Source organism: Prunus avium, chromosome 6, assembly GCF_965620075.1.
Source record: "Prunus avium chromosome 6, drPruAviu1.hap1.1, whole genome shotgun sequence".
NCBI classification, from domain to species: domain Eukaryota; kingdom Viridiplantae; phylum Streptophyta; class Magnoliopsida; order Rosales; family Rosaceae; genus Prunus; species Prunus avium.
In genome coordinates, this window is record NC_142289.1 from 28,161,753 (window position 1) to 28,181,353 (window position 19,601).

Genomic DNA, 19,601 nt, shown 5'->3' on the forward strand with positions numbered 1-19,601 from the left:
GAAAAATCATGTGTAAAAATGAACCGAACAATAATATCCCGATATTTCCTGCGATATTCCCGTGTTTTTTAACTTCTGATATTTCCGATACCTCCGATATTTAAGACCTTGATTGAAACTAAGTGAACACTAACTTCGCCCATATTACACACCAAAATTGGTTTCACGAATAAGAGAAACCACACCATCAATGGGTGAAAAAGGGCTTGATTTGCAAATAGTTGGTCTCAAGTTTGAACGTGAATAGCACCTTTTCCTATCTTGGCCAATAACACAATGACACGTAAGATAACTTTTCCACGTGCCCTAAGTTTTTTTCGGAGAAAGAACTCCCTTCCTTCCCTAACTTTAGCAAAAAAATAAAATACAATGAAACACACCAAATTCCTCCCCATTTGGATTCTTTTTCGATTTATTGATAGATTCCAGATGCTTAAACATGTTGATGAGAAAGATTAGCTGTAAAAACAACACCTAATTGTTAGCAAAATCCTATTGGTCGACAAAATCCTAATTTGGACACAATTCTGCCTAGGGTTCGTGCCCTTCCACCTTTCCATATAAAAACTACAGAGCCAGAGCCTTCAATTATTTCCACGCAACCGAAGTTCGGATTCAAGCTTGCCAATTTCGCTCTCCATTTGCTCCTCACTCTATTTATAGACAACCCACAAGAAAGAAAAGGCAAGCTCCACAGATTGCGCATTTCATTTGGTACTTTCTCTCTCTCGACTCTTTATTGTTCTCCATCGTATTTATGCTTGCTGGTTTGTTCAAATAGAGACTGCATTTCTGTTTTATGTTTTTGTGTTTATATTATGAACATGTAGTTCCTCCGCTGGATAATGTGACTATTTGTTGAAATTCAAGGCCAGTTGTAAATGCTCTGTCTCCTTATATGTCAGTTGGATTTTGGACATTGCAAGTCGGGTTTCAAAAAAATTTCAACTTCTTGGGTATTTTTTATTTATATACATTTTCTTAGTGGGATTTCTTAGTGATTAAGCTGAGTTGAAAAAAAGGAAGATCATTTTGCAACTGTTAGGAGTTCTAACCCAAGTGATCTAAGTTCATGTTGCCTTGAAAACTAAATCCTGGTGAAATAGCTCAGCTATGCTGAGACATTCAAATGCTAGATGGGTTCACTGCACTGGGTGGAGGATTTGCAGTTTAGGTTTGGTAGCTTTTGGGCCTTTTTGTCCTATCCGAACAGGGGATAAAGTGGAAAGAATCTGGAAAAGAGAAAAAGAAAAGAAAGATCTGTTATGCCTCGAAAGTGTGCACATCCATCTCAGATTTTATGTACCCTTGAGTTAGTCTTTCACTCCATTATGCTGTTTCATGTAGTTTCCTATACCTATGATTCTACTATTGATATAGGACCTACATATATATGTCTATAAAACTGATTCAACTAGAGATAAATATACTTTAATTCCTTTGTCTTTATCAAATGGATTGTTTGTGTGCACTTTCTGAACAAAAATGCTAAGTTTTTTTTATCAGACCTTAGATGTGTAATTTGTTGAAATGCCACTGGTTCAAGTACTATCTTTCTGGAGCTATTGAGAATGGGTGGAGAGGATGTATTAGCGCATTTGAATTATGATTGTGCCTGTTGGTTATGTAAATCATAGCTGTAATGTCCATCCCTATCTCAGTCGTTATATGTCAATTTATTGCAGGAAGGTACCCAGATTGGTACATTTATTTTGGAAATGGTATTATCTTTGTCAAATTGGACTTTGTTGTGGCTTGATTCTCCTTTTGCTGCAGCGGTCTCATTCCTTTTATCTACATAGAATCTTTGGTCCTATTTTTTTGTCACTTTGTTGTGTGGCCTTGCATACGCACGAAGCATTATAAATGTTTCCATATTTTCTCCAATTATCTATTATATTTTACTGCCCCTGGATCCTTATATGCTGCTTTGCTATTCTTATTATTGGAATGGGGTTAAATGCGCCCTCGGATAAGGTTAAACTAGCCAATTTTTTTTCCCTCTTTTGGACAGCAGTCTCGTTGTGACTTCAAGAAATTCATATCTTGAATATTTGGAGCACCTTCATAATCCACATGATAATCTTTCAGAAAATTCTTTTTCCTGTCTCTAATACTGCTGTTAATGTTATCATTACCCCTTAATAAAAGTCTTTCAAATTGAAAACCTTTGAGTTTGTTCTCATGAATCCATTTCAATTGAGAATCATACACTGCAGCTCCTTTTGCCCATTCTTTGTTTTCCTTCCTTTCAATATGTGTTTACTTCTTCCCATGAATTCTTCTGGCTTCTGTGCCTTCTTCACAGTTGCCTTGCAAGCTTATTTAATTAGATACATAAGATGCCAAGGGCAAAAGCAAATGCTTCATCACTTGATAAACCTGTTGAACCCGAAAAGCCAATAGAGTCCGATGAGAAGGTTGATCTTGATGGTGACAATGACCCTGAGGAGGCAATGGATGAAGAGGTTGAGTATGAAGAAGTAGAGGAAGAAATAGAAGAAGAGGTGGAAGAAGAGGAGGAAGAAGAAGAAGTGGAGGAGGTGGAAGAAGAGGTGGAGGATGAAGATGAGAAGAAATCCCATAGCAGTGATGAGGTGATGTCTGATGATGAGGATGAGAAGAAAAAGCATGCTGAACTTCTTGCCCTTCCTCCACATGGTTCAGAAGTTTATATTGGTGGCATTCCTCATGATGCTTCTCAAGAGGATTTAAAGGTTTTTTGTGAGGCTGTAGGAAAAGTTACAGAGGTTAGTTCAATTGCTCTTTATAAAATACCCTGTTTATGTTTATATTTTATTTTTAATAAAATAAAACTGTATTGTTTTGTAACAACAGGTTCGGATTATGAAGGGCAAAGATTCGGGTGAGAATAAGGGCTTTGCATTTGTGACATTCAAAAACGTGGAAATGGCTTCTGATGCCATTGAGGAATTGAATAATACTGAATTTAAGGTAACCTAACCTTTGGGCATAATCATATTACTCCAGACCACACATATAATAATCCTTGAAATATGAGTAAGGATATAAAACTAAAAGATTTAAGGGTTTTTTTTTTTTTTTGAAAAACAAAAATTATCGTTTTGTACACTTTGGGCTGTTTGCTTTCATTCTAAATATGCAGCTCTTCAATTGTATTTACTCTTCTCTCTCTCCCTCTATCAGGGTAAAAGAATAAAGTGTTCGACATCTAAAGCAAAGCACCGTTTGTTTATTGGTAATGTTCCAAGGAGCTGGGGAGAAGAAGATCTGAGGAAAGTTGTGAAGAAGATTGGTCCTGGAGTTACTGGTGTAGAACTGGTCAAGGTTTGTGCCATATATAGTGTGCTCATGTGTCCATTATTTATCCCTCCATTCTCAGCCTGGTGAATTTTTATCTTTCAAAAAGTTTCGGGTAAATCATTTTCAATTGTTATGCTTGTTTTGTGGTTTATTAGTTTCTTATCCTCATTGTTTATGCAACTTTTTGTCACAGGATATGAAGAACACAAGTAATAACCGAGGCTTTGCTTTTGTTGACTACTATAACCACGCATGTGCTGACTATTCAAGGCAGAAAATGGTGGACCCAAAATTTAAGCTAGATAACAATGCTCCAACAGTGAGCTGGGCAGATCCTAAAAATGCCGAGTCATCTGCTGCTTCTCAGGTTGCTAAGTAACTCTGTTCTTTCTTTTCTTCCTGTTTGCTTCACATTTTATGACTGAGGATTAAAGTATGTAGCTGGAATATTAACAGCAATGTCAATGTTTAACTTGGTGAATGCCCAAGTAAACTAGAAATAGTTTTGTTTTTGGACTTTTACTTGTTGGCATAGGGTTGCACATGCATTTATAATGGTGCAGGCAGGAATGATAATTCCAATATATGAATGCTTTTAGGTAAATTGTAATACTCTGTAGGAGTTTTGAAATGATAGTTGCTTTACGGATGCATGGATAGAGGGTGAAAATAAAGGTAGTGGTGCATGGGAATTTAGACTCTACCAATTAGTATTTCATGCCACTTATATTTTGATAGCGCAGACTCCAGATGATCTAGTAATCATTTGATGGATGTGACCTTTGGCTGGATCTTTGAACAAAAATCACATTTGATGATTCCTTATCCATTTAAATAACCACAATCCTTTCTGCTTTGTTCACATGGCATTCATTTTCCGGCTATTAATTACTGTATTTTATTACATAGGTATCATCCACCAATTTGTGCTAGTCCTGGGAGTGGTCTTTAAATTTTAAATTTTGCAAATCTTAATGTACCCCGTATCATACAGGTGAAGGCAGTTTATGTAAAGAATTTACCCCAAAATGTGACACAAGACCAGTTAAAGGAGCTATTTGAACACCATGGGAAAATCACGAAAGTGGTTCTGCCAGCTGCAAAATCTGGACAAGAACAGAGTAGAATTGGTTTTGTACATTTTGCAGAGAGGTCCGGTGCCATGAAAGCATTGAAGAACACTGAAAATTATGAACTTGATGGTAACGTCTTATCTGCATTCCCTTTCCCCCCATTCTAAAGGTGGTAAAGTAGTTTGTTTTGACGGTCTCATTAATTTCAGGCCAGCTGTTGGAGTGTTCTCTTGCAAGGCCACAGGCAGATCAAAAGTCTGGTGGATCAAACTCACATAGGTCAGGGTTGCTTCCTAGTTATCCACCTCGTTTTGTTTATGGTATGGCTGGGGGTGCCTATGGTGCTCTTGGTGCAGGGTACGGTGCTGCAGGTTTTGCACAGGTGAGATATGTGCCAACATATACTGATGTTCTTAGTTAGTTTACAATGTGAAGTGAATATTTTAATTAAACTTCACATTCACGGAATTTTTTTATTTAGCCTTCACATAAATTGCTCATGGACTATCATTGCGTAGCTTTAAATGGGTTTTAAAAATAATGGTGCAAATGACTTTTTACCATGCCTTGATAACTATCGTTGTGCCTGGTTGCCTGAACATGATATTCAATTGTTTACCTCTAATTTTCTTTGGTCTTTGTTTTGTGCTTTGTTAGCAGTGTGAATACCTTCATAAGTATTATTTGTTCTGAGGCCAGGGCCATAAATAAATATAGAAACAGTTACCCCATAGTTGTGGTTCAACATCTCAGAAGCATAGACACGGCTGAGAGGAATCCCGTGTCCAGGTCACACATGTTGACCCTCCTACACCACGCATGTATACATGTCCGATGAAAAAAATGAAATCGTTTTAGACTAGGTGCGGATACATTCTGAGCACAGCACTTAGAAAACACATGGTCCATTTTGTTTTCAAAAGCTTCGTGAATGGAATGAACATAAGTTATATAAATTGACAAGCTCTAAGTTGTAGGTCACTTGTGCTGTTGTTGTCAATGACTCAACAAAGAGAAACGGAACAGTGCTGAGAGAGAACAGGAAGTGAGAAAGTGGTCTGCGACTTAGGATTTAGGCCTTTCTTGACTGTATATTTTACAAAGTTAGGGTTTGTTATTTTCCAAAAGTAAACTTTAGGAAATCTCTCTCTCCATCAATCTCCCTACACTAAAAACAGGCATCTGAAAAGCAAGAAAAAAGGAATTGCGAATATGGCCTTTGATTGTTGATGTTCAAATTTTGGTATAACGCCTTTCCTCCATGCTCATGTTGTAGATCTTTAAAAGTATTTCCCATGATTTTGGCATGCTTTATTCAAAGCATACGCATGCAAATATTTGTTCACCTATGCCACTGTGCCCAAAATTTATCTGCTATATTTTAGTTACATGATTTCTAAAATTCTGCTGAAAATTTGATTGTAGCCTTTGATTTCTGGACCTGGACCGGCTCCTGCAGGCATGGGAATGATGCCAATGCTTCTACCTGATGGACGGATTGGATATGTTCTGTAAGCACAACTCATCTTTTGCCTCATGTAGCTTTAATTATATGGCATAACATTATTTAATGGGAGATTCACTATTATACCCAATATAGGGGCCCAAATTATAAGAAAACCCCATATGAAATGGACTTTAGAAACACACCCAAAGCCCATGTACAACATAACAAAAAGGCTTCGAACTTCCTATAAATTACAAAACTGCCATTGATTTCTTAAAACAAGCTCAACCCCAAAACCTCATTAAAAAAACTCAAAACACTCAATAGGGTATCAAAGTAATTTAATAATCAAAATTAAATTAAATAAGGTTAGCTGTCATTTTTTGGGTTTGTTTATAGAAATTAAATGGTGTAGGTTTTATCTATATAGTGCTAAGAATGGGTATATAACTAAATATCTCTTATTGGGAGATAATTCTATGTCTGCCTTCTACAATAAGTAACTGAATAAATAAATGTGCCATGTCATATAAAATAAAGCTGGAGACTGTATGTTTCTGTACAAACAGTGTAACTTAGCGCACAATCGAATTTTTCTGCATATAATTGCATAAAGTTTGAAAACTATAGACTTGGAGACGTTTTAAAATCCCACCTCTCTTGTTCATTTTTCCCAGCTCTAGTATCCACTTTTCAGTGGTTTCTATTCAGGGAACCAATACAGTAACCAGAAATGTGAATCTGGGTTTGACTGGACCTTGATCCATATAAAACTAGTTTTTCTCTTCTAATTGTTTGGTCAATTTTTTTTCCCTGTGGAGGTATAAATCTGTACCACGTTTTTTTTCCCTTGAACATAATTAGGTCTTGGGTTGTTTATCCTCGCAAAGATGCCTACACTTCTCTGTTTGGATCATAAAAATAAGAGCAAAAAATAAAAAATGAAAGCTCCAAATTGCTTGAGACATTGGCTTCTTTTTAGCATCTTAACAATTTTCATCCCCTTGTGTATCTGTGATGTTAGGGGCGTAATTTTTCACTAGGATTTTTATTACAGGATGTGATTGGTTATGATTTGAATTTTGGAATGACTGTTGGTTATGATTTGATTTGACCATTTTGAAAGTTCTATTTATTTTGGCCATAATGGAGGAGCCCTTTGTGGTTTTATGAAGTTCTGTTATATCTGTCAGTTTTGTCTACTCTGTTCCATGCTCCAATCAGTCACTTGGACTATTGAATATGGTGCTTGGATTGCTCTATCTCAGGACTGTTGTTTACTCAATTTGTTCTATATAATTGCAATAAAACATACCCTTGAAATAACATTTCCCTAGCATTACGTGACACCCTTCAATGAAGGTTAGTAACTTGAATAATTTATTTTTCCTCATTGCAGGCAACAACCAGGTGCACAGCCACACCCCTCACCTTCACATCAAAGAAGTAGTAGCAGGGGTGGTGGTGGGAGCGGAAGCAGTAGCAGAAGTAGTGGTGGTCCAAACAAGGGTAGGCACAGCAATGATACTGGGCACGGACGCAGGTATAACCCGTATTGATTGTTTTTGCAATGGTTAGAATTTGGAGGGTCTGCATTCCATTGTGTACTTGTCACGTTCAAGATTGTTATATAAAGTTGTAACAGCAGCATCCTATACGAAAGTGCGTTATGGATACTTCTTTTTTATACAAATACCTTATGTGTTCATCGTTGATTTGTTATATTTATTCATTGTTGACCCTAAAGTACATCAAACTAATAGAAACTAATAGAGGAAAAATTTGTGATGTGTTTTTCCAAATCATTACAAAGTGACATACTCAACAAGAACTAGTGGCCGTGCACCATATGACAAGGTGGTTGCCTTTTCTTGGCCAGTGGCTTTCATAAGCAGCGGATTGGTTCAGAAACGTTTTTGTTAATCAGTTGTCAATCGTTGTAATAGACTATTTGAAAGCACTTTTGGCACTGCCTAAACACTCGTAAACTATTCGTCCAAAAAAAAACACTCGTAAACTATTCGTCCAAAAAAAAACACTCGTAAACTATGACCCAAAAAACACACTCGTAAATACACCGTAAGAAAAATGTTTAGCTCCCTCTATCTTCTTAACGCAATGGCACTTCCTGTTTGTGCACATAATCCTTTGAAGAGGCAACATGAAGATTCTCAAGGACAAAATATGAAGGATGGCCAAATTTGAACCCGAATTGCTAATTGTTATAAACCCAATTTAATAAGTAACATGACCATTTTCAAATTTTGATTTAGAAACACACTACAAAGACAGAAAGAAAAAAACACAAAAATGCTTGCTTGCTCATTCATCATCACTGCCATTTTCATCTTGGTTGTCTTCCTCCTTTTCCTTTTGCTTTTGCGATGATGGCTCTTCCAATTTCCTCTTCTTCTTCACTTCCTTAGCTTTTGATGTTCCTGCTTTCTGTTTTCCTGCATTCTTTCCTCCACTCTTTTCTGCATTCTTTCCAGCATTCTTTCCTGGATTCTTTTCTGCAAGGCAAACGACAAAAACAAGATTTTCTCACACATCCAAATGAACCAAATTAATTGAATTTTCTTAACCATTAACTAAAAGCAAACATCACCATATACGCATCTCAAATCCAAGCAAATGTGGTCAAGATTTGGGCAAAACTTAAAAGGTCAAAGAAAACAACTAAGTGGGGCATTTCATCAAACACCTTGCGGACACAAATTTTCAGAAATTAGTCACCTTTAAGAGAGGCCTCAAGAGGCTTGATAAACTCGGAGAACTCAATCTCTTCCAGCGCCTTCAAAACATCGTCGGCGCTGATTGTCTGCCTCTTCTTTTCCTTGCATATGTCATTTGCTCTGCACCCAATCAAAATATTTTTCATTTAATTAGAAAACTACGACGAGAGAGAGAGAGAGAGAGAGAGAGAGAGAGAGAGAGAGGGAGAGGGAGGAGAGGTGCATACGTGGCGGAAAGGTAGTGGATGAAAATTCGGGCGCTCTCGGAGAAAGCTAAGAGGGCTTCTTTGTGAAGAGTTAGGTCACCGTCGCCCTTGGAGCACTGAGAAAGCTTATCCTTCACCACTCGGCGCACGATAGCCTTCGGCAGCTCCTCCGCGTCGGCTACCACTTTCGCCATTTTCTTTTTTCTTCTTTCTCCCTATCTGTCACACGCTTTATGTCTCGAGTCTTTCAGAAGAGGTACCAAAAGGAGGATGAGGATATGATTGTAATTTCGTCCTCGTTCGTTTCCCGCCATTCCTCTAACACGGTCTTGCCGCCGCTTGAGGCTTGATCCTACGTGGAATTTTATTTTCTGTTTTCTTTTTTTTCGTTTTGAGGTCACATGAGGGCTCAAAGGCCCAAGTAATCAACTAAACTAAAGATATTGGGCTAGTACAACTAAACAATTGATTTAATCCAATTTTGTGTAAGGAGAAGGGTTCGGTTTGGTTCGACCGGTTCGACCCAAAAATAACATTGCATATGTTTACTAATTTGGAATCGAAGTGGACACAAATCGGAGTTATTACTGATGACCCATAATTACCATCAATCACAAGACCACCCCCTCACCATGAAGTCTTATTCCTGAAAAATCAGGAGTGTGATTGTTGATTTTATGCGAGACCCACTCTTGTTTTTATTCCATAAACAATTTGTTGTATTGTTGAGTAAAGAAAAAGCAAAATAGACACGCTACAAATCGGACGGTGATTACCATTTTTATATACTTTTTAGAACGCGAAAGCTGTTAAAAAAGTAGTTATGCTCAAAAACCAGAAAAATGTTTAAAAAAAGACGATGTCTGCAAATTGCAAATACCCGTTGTAAGCCAGAATTCTCCTGGTTGGGGCCGTCCCAGTTCAATTTGACATCAAACTCAGGAAGCCCCCCAGCACCATCCATCCGATACCCCACACACGTGACACGCTTGCGTCGTCGGTTTTAATACCTACCTGAATAGGGCGCAGTACAACCGTCACAGGTAAGTTTCTCTCCACATTCGCACGAAACCTGCCGCCTGAATCCTTAAAAGCAAAGGCAAAAGGAAAAGCAAAATCAAAATCAAAACGTACAAAAAGAAGACATCATTTTCTGATAGCTTTTCTCACAAAAACACCCCAAATCTCGTGTTCCTTTTCTTCTTCTTTTTGAGTAAAATCTCTTTAATTTCTGCAACCCACCAACACATTCCTTCTTCATCAATGGCTTCCAATGGGAAATATGGGTCTCCCTCTTATGCGCCCTCTGCCCCATCCCTGCCTGAGTCCTACGGGCAGCAGTACTCTCAGGGTAGTGGCGGCTCCTATGGTCACGGGCAGCAGCACTCTCAGGGCAATGGCGGCTCCTATAGTTACGGGCAGCAGCACTCTCAGGGCAATGGCGGCTCCTATAGCTACGGGCAGCAGCAGGGGCCTTCTTCATACGGGCACTCTGGTTTTCCTCCGGGAACAGACCCAGCTGTGATTAGCAGCTTTCAGATGGTCGATAGGGACAGGAGTGGTTTTATTGATGAGAATGAGCTGCAGCAAGCTCTTTCTTCTGGGTACCAGAAATTTAGCCTCAGGACCATTCGCTTGCTCATCTTTCTCTTCAAAAGCCCCAATGATCCTCTCCGAGTTGGTGAGTTTTTGTTTTTGTTTTTATCAAAATGGCTTCTTTGTTCTTCAGGATTCATTGGATATGATTAGAAATTTGAACCCAATTTGGAAATTATAATGCTTATTTGTTAGACGGGTATCATTTGATTTCTTATAGATGTAAACTATGAATTCTAACCAAACTTGCATATATTTTTCAAATTTCAATTCTTAGCTACAATTAATTTTGGTTTCCCTATTTATTTTCTAAATGCCAACCGGAATTCTGGCTGGGAATGTTCTTGTGTTTATTATTGTTATGTGTACACCAACAGTCAGCATTATAAATTCTTTGACCTGATAAAAATGAATTTTGGGTTGCTGCTTGTTAGTTGTTTCCGTTTCGAATCAAAGCATCAATTTAACTAGTCCCACTTTATTAATTTCCTCTGAATTTTCTGATATAGGCCCCAAAGAGTTTGCTGCACTCTGGACTTGTCTTGGTCAATGGCGAGTAAGTATCATCAGTTTCTTTCTTTTATCATATGAATCTACTTACGATAGTAAATGGTTGTTTATCGTGGCCTTTCTACAGAGTAAATCCTTCAATTTCTATTGGATAATTTTCTTCTACTTCTTTTTGTCATTTCTGGAAGTCCAATTGAAGGAAAGGGCTCATTTCTAGTGCCAATTTAGCTTAACTTTTGCATTGATTTTTGGCAATAATAGAATGCAGTGGCTAATCTTGCAAGGATCCCCACTCATTTGATTCAAGTCTTAATTTATATATTACTTACTCCGGAACTACGTAAATTCTAAGGGCCATGTAGTTGTGTAGCTCTCTTGTAATCTTGGAAAGAAACTTATCTGAACACATTTGTATAGTCATACTGATTCAATTCACCACCATATATGTTCTACGTATGGTTGTTGTGGAACTTAAATAGAATTTTGTCATACACTGCCAATCTGCACTGCCATTTTAAGCAGCCAGGGATTCAGAATGCTGCATGACTCCCTACTTGTTTGTTCATAGAAAATGCTTTCAGATGTTATATATCCGTTCCATGTTCTCTTTGCCATGAATTGTCACTTTGAATTATTAACTAAACCTGCACTTGCAGGGCATATTTGAGAGATATGACAAAGATAGGAGTGGGAAAATTGATTTGATGGAACTGAGGGATGCACTCTACAGTCTAGGCCTTGCCATCCCCCCTTCTGTTCTTCAACTTTTGATTTCCAAGTATGATGATGGAAGTGGGAGAAGGGTTGAACTCAATTTCGATAGTTTTGTGGAGTAAGTCTTCTTATCTAATATAGTGGGGACAATTTCTTTTGCTAGACTTTGAAAACAAAAAACCATTAATGATCAAGTAAAATCATGTATAAACGTACTGTCCTGGATCACAGTATGGCAAAATAACATGCCGGATATCTGACATTACCCCTGGATAGTTTCACATGATTTTTTCTGTTCTTCCTAAGAATCAAGTGGTAGTTATGCATCTTCTGACACTGTGTTTTCTTTGATATGCAGATGCGGGATGATTGTGAAGGTGAGAACTAGCTAGCTTCATACAATTTTTTGGGCAGATGTGCAAATTTGCTCTTTGACAAAGGAATAGCTATCTTTCATTCTAAATTTTTTTGCTGGGATTTGCTAACATGTAAATGTTGTTATATTTTGATTTCAGGGTTTGACTGATAAGTTCAAAGAGAAAGATCTGCGGTATACCGGTTCAGCAACAATTAATTATGATACATTCATGTCTATGGTCATCCCATTTCTTGTGTCATATAATTGATTTGGTCTTGCTCTTTGTAAATATATAGTTTGTAAAGAAATTTGTATTGCATTGTTTTGTATTTGCCTAGTGAAACTTGTGATCTGTGTAGGGGTACCTTTTGGGTAAGAATTTTCCTGTGGGCAATGCGTTTGGGCTATTTTTCAGGATAAAGAGATGACTGGATATTGATATCGATGACTTAATTTAAGAAGACAAGATGTGGATAGTGACATTTTCCAATAAAGATATTACTGGATATTGATATATTCCACCAGATAAAGGCATGCTTGCTTGAATTACCCTGATTACCTTGTTTGGTCCTTTCCTTTTATGAATACTGTTTGCCTCCTTCCAAGGAGGTTCTAGCAAATCACGGCTAGATATATGCTAAAAAATTATTCATCTAAAACACAAAAAAGAAAAACTTGTACATATATGTCATACTGTTATTGGCAGGAGCATAGGAGTTCCTACTTAAAAGAGAACTATTTTCCTTATTTTATTTCATTTTATTTCAAAACTGAGGGTTAATTATTTTTCATTCAGATGCCTTTCCAAATTCAGTCTTTCTACGACCCCACACGGTTCTAAACCCTAACTCAAACTACACACACGTGACACGTTTGTAATACAAAAAGTACTCAACGTGTTGCAGTCTTGGGCTTGCAATCTTCCGCGTTTGAAGTCCAAAAATTGTTATTGCAAAACCAAAGGTTCATTCTAAGCTCGTGTAGCATGTCTGGAAGGTGTGTACGAGTTCCTTGCTGCTATTCCCCTGTGAAGAAAAGAAACGATAGAGACCCACCTGACTTTAAAATTAGGGAACTGTTTATTATCAAATGTACTGGACCACCAATACCAGATTTGCTCGAATGCTATAAGCAATGGTTGTTGATGTCGAAAAATGGATTCAATTTAGGTTTGCTGTCTTCGGCCCCAGGAGTCCTTTGGCCGGTGAGGTTGGACCTACATCTATAGATGGATTGATAAGAGGTTGAATGCACGTGAAATGTAGGTATTTTGCTAGTCTAGTTTGGTCCCCCCTAACAAACGAGGCCTTGATGTGGTACCAGCCCAAGAACTAACTTCCGACGTTTAAGTTAGTTAAATTTTGGTAGAATAAGGGTACAATCAAGGTATTAAATATCGATATTATCGGCGATATTATCCCAATAATATCTGATTTTTGGGGGCCCGATATTTTAGCAACTAACCATGGTGTTATCGTCAATATATCGATATTATCCTGATAATATCGGGGAGATAACTTCAACATTTTTATGAATGATTTGGGCAATATATCGAGATATTATCGATAATATCCCGATACGAAACCCAAAAAATACATGAATTTTTTTGAAAAGCCTCCCCTGTTGCGCATAGAGGGATTCGAACCCCTCCCATTTTACTCCTTCAACACCTTAACCACCATATCACTTATGTTTTTGTGAAGTCAAGAAGATGACTCGTAGAGAAAGAGGCAAATGGACTTTGTCAAGTCAAGAAGATGACTCGTTATCTATAACTTCGGACTTTGTTGGAGTAGGAAGTAGTAACTATGGTTATACTCATAACCAACCATTTCCCCACCCTTCATATCCCATTCTTGTTGGGATGGAATCAAGCGACTCATGGAAAGAATCCGAGACTCAATCTTCAAATGATTTTGCTTATGGACAACGTCAACCAATCTCGGATCCATATGGGTGGCATATTAACAATTACATGCAAAACTATTTTGGGGATTTATCATTTGATGACTACCCTTCAAAATATACTTACTCTACACATAGAGATGATGAAGATAGTGAAAATTTTGAACCTCATAGGAACTCTATGTGGTACTAAGTCACTCATGTATCTTACCATGCAATGCATAAAGTGTAAAATATTGTAGTAATTCATTATATATAAATGATTATGGTGTGTTTAATCTTCTTTCATTAATTACTACATATTTTCTACACTTACAGTGTTTGCCAGCTCGCTATATAATCAACTTAAATAAGTTAAATCCATCCTGCAATGCATTTCCTTCCAATTTTTTGTGATAAACTAATAGATAATTGACTAAATAAACATCCTGCAAAGTTTCAATAAAAATTTCCAAGTTTTTCTTACAATTTCCATGGTTTTTATTCAATTTTTACCGATACCGATAATATCCCGATATTTCCGTGTTTTTGGACTTCCGATATTTCCGATACCACCGATATTTTAGACCTTGGGTACAATGAGGAAAATCATACCTAGAGCTTGGGTTGCCCTATATTTAGAGAAAGGAGCGAGACCCTTTGTAATATTTTGATGTGAGATTCTAAACACGGCATGAGGTGGCGACACATGTCCATGAATAGTGAAATCCTTTGTTTGGGATGAAAAACTTGAAAATCAGAATTTTTTGGGAATAATCAGAATAATGATATTCTTCTCTCAAGGAGACAATATATAGTGGTTTTACACCAGGAATTACAGGAAAGTAATTACATCAATTATGGGATCAAGAATCCTTTTATGGTAAGGAATCCTAATACTACAATAATTACATAATTAGAATACTACAATAATGACATAATTAGAATAATTCAACACCCTCCCTCAAGTTGGGGCATAAATATCGAACATGCTCAACTTGTAAACACACTTGTCAAATATCCAACTAGAAACTGCCTTAGTGAGTATGTCATCTAACTGATCTTCAGAGGGTACTTGAGGCACTTCCACAATCTTTTAATCTAATTTCTCCTTGATAAAAAACCTGTCCACTTCAACATGCTTTGTCTGATCATGCTATACCGGATTGTGTGCATTATCACACGCCCCTTATTATCACAATATAATTTTATAGGTTCTTTTGGTAGATAACCCAAATCAGTCAATAATAACTTTAACCATAACAATTCTTGAACTCCAAGGGCCATTCCCCTATATTCTGCTTCAGCACTTGAATGGGAAACAACATTCTATTTCTTACTTCTCCACGTGACAAGATTTCCACCAACAAATGTAAAATATCCTAATGTGGACCTTCTACCACCCACATAACCAGCCCAATTAGCATCAATGTAGCCTTCAATCTTCAAATAGTTATCATCTTTTGTGAACAAAATTCCTTTTCCAGGAGTTGCTTTCAAATAGCTGAGAATTCTCATCGTTGCATTCATATGTTTCTCTCCAAGATTATGCATGCATTGACTAACAACACTTAACGCATAGACAATATCAGGCCTTGTGTGAGCTAAGTACATCAGCCTTCCGACTAACCTCTGATAACGCCTTTTATTAGTAGGCACTTGATTAGCTTCAATCTCCAACTTCAATCCTTCTTCCATGGGTGTATCTATAGGCTGATAAGCAGACATTCCAGTTTCCCTCAATAAATCTAATGCATATTTCCTTTGGGATAAGAAGTTTCCCTCATGTGATCTAGAAACCTCAATTCCCATAAAATATTTTAAATCAACAAGATCCTTCATTTCAAATTCTTGAGATAAATACTTCTTCAAAGCTTCTCGTTCATCAGAGTCATTCCCTGTGACCACTATATCATCAACATACACAATAAGAGCAGTAATTTTGTCGTTCCGTTGGAACAAGGTGTGATTTGAGTTACTTTGCATATACTCAAAATTTCTCATAGCTTTTGTAAATCTTCCAAACCATGCTCTTGGGGATTGCTTTAAACCATATAATGATTTTCTCAATCTGCAAACCTTATGTCTATGCTCAGTGGGTATTTGGCACCCAGGTGGGATATCCATATATACTTCTTCAGTTAAGTCTCCATGAAGAAAAGCATTTTTCACATCAAACTGTTGCAAGGGCCAATTCAAATTGACAACCAATGATAGCAATACTTGTACCATATTTATCTTTGCTAATGGAGCAAATGTCTCTATGTAATTAATTGCCATATGTCTGAGTGTATCCTTTGTAACTAACCGTGCCTTGAAGTGTTCGATTGTACCATTTACTTTATATTTCACTGTATATATCCACCTACACCCAACTGGTTTCTTTCCTGCAGGAAGATCGACAATCTCCCATGTCCCATCCTTCTGAAGTGACTTCATCTCTTCATTCATAGCATTTTTCCATTTAGAGTTAATTAAGGCTTCCAGCACACTGTTAGGAATATATACAGAAGATAATTGATTGAAAAATGACTCATTTGATTCAGACAACTTATGGTCAGAGACATAATGACTCATGGGGTATTTCACTTTACTGCCAAGATCACGTTCATATGTGAGTTTAGGAATAGCTCTAGTAGAACGATTGGGCATTTGTCTCTTTGGTGGTGTAGGAACATCCTTAGCAACGGATTGGTTAGGTGTAGGCACTTGGTGTATTGAACAATCTATATCAACTTCATTATCCAATTGCACTGTGCCATCTTGGGGCAATGACGGCACAGACGCCGAAGACGACAATGGTGATGCTGATGAACCCGGTAATGATAAATCTAATAATGATGGTGCCTTTGATGATGTTGGGCTTTGTGGCATGAGCGACACCGGTGATGCCGCCATGGGTACAGGAGACGCTCCACCTAAGTTGGAGCAGTCATCCACCTCGTAAATCTGAACATTATGACCGTAATCAAATAACTAAACTTCCTTCTAGTGCTCCGCCTGAATTTTAGGCTCATGGGAAAAATACAGGTATAGGATCACCTCTAACAAGGGCATATGTGGCCTCCAATTCAGGTATAGGATCTTTGCTTAGAATTTCTCCACGAATTTGCTCAAATTCCACATCAAGACTAGCAAGAAAGATGTGCACCCTTTGTGCTGAATTGACTTTCTGTAAATCTCAATATCACGGGCACATGTCATAATTGCCTTATCACGATGATCCAATTCACTGAAAATTTCTGTTAATTCTCCATAATATGTGGAGAGATTCTTCCCATTTTATTTGGCGGAAAAGGCTCTCTAATTCAAAAAGAACACCTGTAATTCATTGGAACCATCATAGAATGCTAGGCTCATGGGCAAGTTAGGGATACACCTACTAATTTTCCCTCATCCTAGCTCAAATATGCAATATATGTCAAATCCTTAATTTGTTCCATTTTTCAACGACAAACACATGACTTGAGTGTGAATTTCCACTCATAAGTACTTTCTCACCAATTTTGATTTGGAGCCTTTGCTAACAATTTGGTATTTGGACTCTTATCTCGTTCACATTGGTAATTGCATATTGTCACGTCAAATTCATCTATTAATATAGCGGAACATACGATTTGAACTTGATTGCAAACAAAATTAAACTACAATACTAAAATTATCAAACTTTTTTCATTTAGAAAAAGCGATAGTATTTATTGATGAAACAGAACAAGTACAAAGCCACAAAAGTGCCGAACTGGGTACAATATCTCCAGTGACCAAACACAACAACATGTTGATTTGATCTGGAGAGAATTACGCTTAAACCAACAAATACTCAAACTCCAGATTCAGCAGCCCTACGCGCATGTACTCAGACTAACAATACAGATCTACCGTGCAACGGCAGAAACGGCATATCAGTATCACAGCCGAAAATTAAAATACAAAACACAGCAAACTCCTAAAAAATTCCTGAGAATTAAAATAAAATTAAGCAAACTCCTAAAGAGTAATAATAGACTAAAATTATCAAACTTAAGATAATAGGAACCAAACATGTAATTCAACCTTCAATAGTCTCATTTGGTTTCCTGTTTCCTTGACACCATGACATCAATACCTCTCTCATTCATCATTTAAATAACCTCATATGGTTGGAAGAAGCTGTCTAAATTCCAGTTGGGTTGTCAACTGGCAGCCCAACATCACCTACATTAATATCTTATTAGTAGTAAATGAATTGTGGTGGTTATACGTACTTGTATATCAAAAGGTCATCAGATATTAGTCACAATTTTATGTTGAATATATTAACTACTATTCAAGTGGGTTCCTCCATATCTTTCAAGCTTATCCCGTTTGGGCCCATGCTGATGAGAATCCTATAAGGCAAAAGAATGGTCCTTCAAGCTTGAAAGCGACCCGCACTTTGTAGCTCAAGCATATTGCTTCATGCTACCTTTGTTGAACAAAATTCTCAACCTTAATTATTTTTTTAAACCACCAATTCAACAAGAAAACATGATCCTTAGGGTTGAATTCATTTGGAAGATTATTCACTGCGCCTGCTTTTTTGACGAACCTGAACACAGAATTAATTCAGAAGATTATCTCCATTAAAGTATTATGCACGTTTGTTTTGACCATCATTATCATATATTAAGAATTGGGCAGGCAGCCATAGCAGCCATAGCAATAGAGAATACACTGTTTGATACGAAGAGATTAACCGGTCGATTGTCACTAATCTCGGATTGTAAATCCGCTTCATTAAATCAATTGATTCGTGTCGTGTTTGGCTTGTTTAAACTTTTGACTCCTAATAGAAACAAGTCATACTAAAACCACATTTCCAAGTTCAAGTTTTGTTACCAAAAGTTTATAAAGCTCGTGAAAAACTTAACCCTAAACTTGAATTTTGTCAAGAGAGCTGGACTTCAACTTGAGCTCAGCTCATCCGAGCTCAACTCATAAAACTCAATACTTTCAACTCCTCTAAAAAAAAATATTAATTTAACGCTAAAAAATATATAATTTAGATTCAACTATTTATAATTAAAGTCGAGCGAAATTTTCATCGAAATTTTATGTTCAAACTTGAAAAGAAATATCCATACCTTATAAAACAACTTGATATTTGGCTTGACTCGACTTATTTACACACTTATACGACTGCAAAGTCCCACCAGATGCAGCCTGTTCTATGTAAACTCAAAACTGACATGTGATGCTCCCAAAGGCCGCAAACAGATTAAAATACAAATGCAGAGCCGTATGGCAGACAAAGAGATAGCTATTTCTCAGATAGAGTTCGCACCCAGAGACAAAGCTGATAAGGTTTTATTCTGAATTTTAAATTTTAGTGACCAGGGAAAAGATAGAAGAATATAAGAAGAAAAGGCAACCCCAAAAAGAAGATGACTGAAATGGTTTTCCTTTCCTTGTCCGAAAGCCAAGTTGGACTTTTGTGAAGCTCAAGCCACACAGAATTTCATTTCACAGAAAGATTCACATGCATGAATACAACTGGAAAGATAAGGAGGACAGAGACCCCTTACCACTCCCAGAATACAAACAATTTCTGTGACATTATATTTCATCAAATTGGTTCTGTTTTTTTTTCTTTTCTCTAATTATTTTATGTCAAAAAGTCCACTTGGTGCACGTATGAAGTGGACAGAACTTGACAGGCTTCTTTCTACGTCACAGATACCCATTTGATTTCCCACCATGTATTGATTTACAGATCATTCTGAATTGTTCTACTTTTTTCTGAATTGAAATAGAATATCTGAGGAGAAAAATACA

At 37.1% G+C, this 19,601-nt stretch overlaps 3 protein-coding genes across 6 annotated transcripts; 2 read left to right on the plus strand and 1 right to left on the minus strand.

The window, feature by feature from the left end:
- The first annotated feature begins 374 nt into the window (after positions 1-374).
- On the plus strand, positions 375-7,518 carry LOC110769953 (heterogeneous nuclear ribonucleoprotein Q). Of its 4 annotated transcripts, none has more exons than XM_021974014.2 (9): positions 375-714; positions 1,686-2,750; positions 2,839-2,955; positions 3,169-3,309; positions 3,479-3,652; positions 4,280-4,487; positions 4,568-4,740; positions 5,784-5,869; positions 7,205-7,518. In XM_021974014.2, the coding sequence occupies exons 2-9, from the start codon at positions 2,343-2,345 to the stop codon at positions 7,362-7,364; spliced, it is 1,467 nt and encodes a 488-aa protein (XP_021829706.2). In that variant the 5' UTR covers positions 375-714; positions 1,686-2,342; the 3' UTR covers positions 7,365-7,518. The 4 variants fall into 4 exon arrangements, with proteins under 4 accessions (XP_021829706.2, XP_088110515.1, XP_021829708.2 ...); XM_088254389.1 differs by having other exon boundaries at positions 2,015-2,750; XM_021974016.2 differs by having other exon boundaries at positions 2,018-2,750.
- A 487-nt stretch (positions 7,519-8,005) lies between these two features.
- NF-YB11 (nuclear factor Y, subunit B11) lies at positions 8,006-8,998 on the minus strand. Its single transcript, XM_021974017.2, has 3 exons — positions 8,768-8,998; positions 8,542-8,660; positions 8,006-8,318 (listed from the first exon to the last, which is right to left on the minus strand). Exons 1-3 carry the CDS (start codon positions 8,938-8,940, stop codon positions 8,128-8,130), a joined length of 483 nt encoding a protein of 160 aa, XP_021829709.1. The 5' UTR covers positions 8,941-8,998; the 3' UTR covers positions 8,006-8,127.
- Positions 8,999-9,507: 509 nt separating this feature from the next.
- Positions 9,508-12,400, plus strand: LOC110769938 (Calcium-binding EF-hand family protein). The gene is made up of 5 exons (XM_021973990.2): positions 9,508-10,427; positions 10,852-10,898; positions 11,509-11,684; positions 11,925-11,943; positions 12,082-12,400. Exons 1-5 carry the CDS (start codon positions 10,010-10,012, stop codon positions 12,190-12,192), a joined length of 771 nt encoding a protein of 256 aa, XP_021829682.1. The 5' UTR covers positions 9,508-10,009; the 3' UTR covers positions 12,193-12,400.
- The last annotated feature ends 7,201 nt before the right edge of the window (positions 12,401-19,601 follow it).